Source organism: Myotis davidii, unplaced genomic scaffold (assembly GCF_000327345.1).
Source record: "Myotis davidii unplaced genomic scaffold, ASM32734v1 scaffold663, whole genome shotgun sequence".
Classification (NCBI taxonomy): Eukaryota; Metazoa; Chordata; class Mammalia; order Chiroptera; family Vespertilionidae; genus Myotis; species Myotis davidii.
In genome coordinates, this window is record NW_006295816.1 from 3,203,206 (window position 1) to 3,205,847 (window position 2,642).

Here is a 2,642-nt window from a genome sequence, read left to right on the forward strand (position 1 = left end):
GATTCTCTCTCATCATTGATGTTTCTATCTCTCTCTCCCTCTCACTTCCTCTCTGAAATCAATAAAAATATATATTTAAAAAAAAATAAAAAAAATCCATGTGTTGACCCGGCCAGTGTCGCTCAGTGGTTGAGTGTTGACCTATGAACAGGAGGTCACAGTTCAATTCCAGGTCAGGGCACATGCCCGGGTTGGGGGCTTGATCCCCAGTAAAGGGGGACAGGCAACCAATGATTCTCTCCCATCATTGATGTTTCTGTCTCTCCCTCCCTCCCTCTCCCATCCTAATATCAATAAAAAAAAAATTAAAAACAAAACTCCATGTGCTGATCCTCAGGAAATGGGGTGGATGAACCGACTGGCCTCTTGGCCGGGCAGTGCCAACAGGTCGAGCGTCCCGTGTGACGCAGGAGCTAGCAGCATCCCTGGCCTCTGCCACGAAATGACCCGGCCCCACCCCGACACGGCCACTGTCCCTGGAGGAGCGGGCACCCCGGCTGGGAGCACTGGGGTGGTGGAGCGCCTCGCCTCCCAGGGGCACAGGCGGGGACCCGGAGGCTGAGGTCCACGCAGTGCGCAGTGGCCGGGACTCCGAGAGGCCTCCCAGGTCCCACTCCGCCCAGAGCTGCGGAAAACGCCCTTTGGGAATCCTGTGGCTCCTCTGCGTTCACAGCTCCTCTCTCCACAGCCGGAACCTGAACGCGCACCAGTGCTTCTCTGTGTGTGATTGGAGGCCTCCTCCCTCCCCTCGAAGGAGAGTTTGGGAACCAAACATGTTGTCTGGAAGCAGTTTCCACACGCATCATCACTGGCTCTTCCCCAAGGAACACGTCCCCACGGGGACTCACTGGTCCCGGCATCCACCCCCACACCCTGCCTCCTTCTGCCTGAGCATCCTCCCTGTAAGGCCTCCTCCCCCTCCAGGACCTGCTGAAAAGCCAGCTCCTCCGGGAAGCCCTCCGGGCTTTCTCCAGCAGGTGGTTCCCCTCTCCTCTGTGTTTTGACAGCTCTGTGGCTGTCCCCTCCTCAAGTGCCTGGGGAGGAGCCGGTCTCCCCACCAGCCATGACCTATCTGAAACCGGGGCCCCTCGATCGGCCCCCATCCAGCGCTGCGTGACAAATGAGGTCTATTACATGAGCGTCCGCCCATCGGCCCCTCAGTGGGGAGTGACAGGCCACCGCTCCGGCTCCCACGCCCTGACGGCACCTGCGAACCGCCTCTGTGATCTCAGGCAACCGGTCTGCGTAGTTAATTAGGGTGTTTTCTCTCCGTCCACGTGCAGAGTGACCCCCGAAAAGCAACTCACGTTGGAGCTGGAGTTGATGACTTTCAGGTCGGGCGCCGCCGGCCTGCGCAGAGAGGACCCGGCTGCGCGCCCGCGCTCGTCGGGGAAGAACTCCTTCCACGGCGCCTCCCGCAGATGCCTGTCCACCGACACCACGTGCCCCTCGGTGGTGAACATGTACCTGGTGCCGGACTTGTGCACCGGGTTCTCCTCATCGAACAGCTGGAGGGGGAGAAGGCACGATTGGTGACGGGCAGGTTGGGCCTCGGGGCGCCCAGCCCCCGGGCGGGGGGTGGGGGGAGCTGCCTGCGCGCTTTCCAGCCTGCGCGCTTTCCAGGGACAAGCGGCTGGGGAGGCGTCCGGGGTCCCGGCCCGGCTGCGAGTCTGAGTCACCACTTCCACTTGACCTTCCAGACTCTGCAGGATGCCCGCCCCGACCCCCGGCGAGAGTCACAAGGCCTAGGGCCGTGCGCGGAACCCTTGGATGAACCCACGTGCTCCCCATTCTCGGGCTGGAGCCCCAGAACTGTCTGCACCTCTCACATGGCAGACGCGGGGGGCGATGCTCCCCGCGGTCCCTCCAGTGCAGACATCTGCCTCTGCACACACACGAGCATGTGCCTGTGGCCACCGTCACACCGCCAGAGGCCAGCCCACAGGCTCCGCTCTCTCCTGGGCGAGCCCCGAGCACGTACCAGATACAGGTACTTGCAGGTCTCGCTGAGGAAGAAGCTCTCCATCCGGTCCTCCTTGGACTTGTCGATGACGTGGTGCAGCGTGGCGTACCCACACCTGCAAAACAGCCGTCAGCCCGCCTGCCCCTCGGTGCGCGCTCACCAAGCAGTGGGAGTCTAGTCACGGAACCACCAGCCCCTCGGCACATGCCCACGGCAAGCAGGTTCCGCCGGTTCCAGCACTGCCGCCTTAGCCGAGCCCGTCTGCACATTCATTTAAAAATGGATTTGGCGGCTGAATCGCCAGGTTAGTGGGGGCGGCGGGGACAGGTGCTGGCAGGTGTGCCGAGAGCATACGTGACATCGAGAAGTGGCTGGGACGAATGCAGGACTGATTAACATGTTTCATCCTAATATTTATAGAACCGACGTATCATCTGGAAAGTCTAAGACAGGAATTTATAAAAAATACTCAGGACCCACTGCTAGGTAAAAAAGTGGGTCACAACATGGAAATAGCTTTTTTTATGTAACACACACACACACACACACACACACACACACACACACACGACGTATGAATACATAGAGACGATGAGCACATAGGCTTAACGACTGTGCTCCGCCCCGCACGTGGGCACTGGGGAGAGTAACAGTGTACGTTTTATGTGTGAAACGGGAA

The 2,642-nt window shown here is 59.8% G+C and overlaps 1 protein-coding gene across 1 annotated transcript in view; it reads right to left on the bottom strand.

Annotated features, from left to right (window-relative positions):
• EDEM1 (ER degradation enhancer, mannosidase alpha-like 1) overlaps positions 1–2,642 on the bottom strand; it is a 27,812-nt gene that overhangs the window by 12,888 nt on the left and 12,282 nt on the right. Inside the window, exons 10-11 of the mRNA XM_015568303.1 lie at positions 1,982–2,078; positions 1,308–1,508 (exon numbers count right to left, since the gene is read on the bottom strand). Of these exons, the coding sequence (XP_015423789.1) occupies positions 1,308–1,508; positions 1,982–2,078 (298 nt within the window). The remainder of the gene's footprint in view (positions 1–1,307; positions 1,509–1,981; positions 2,079–2,642) is intronic.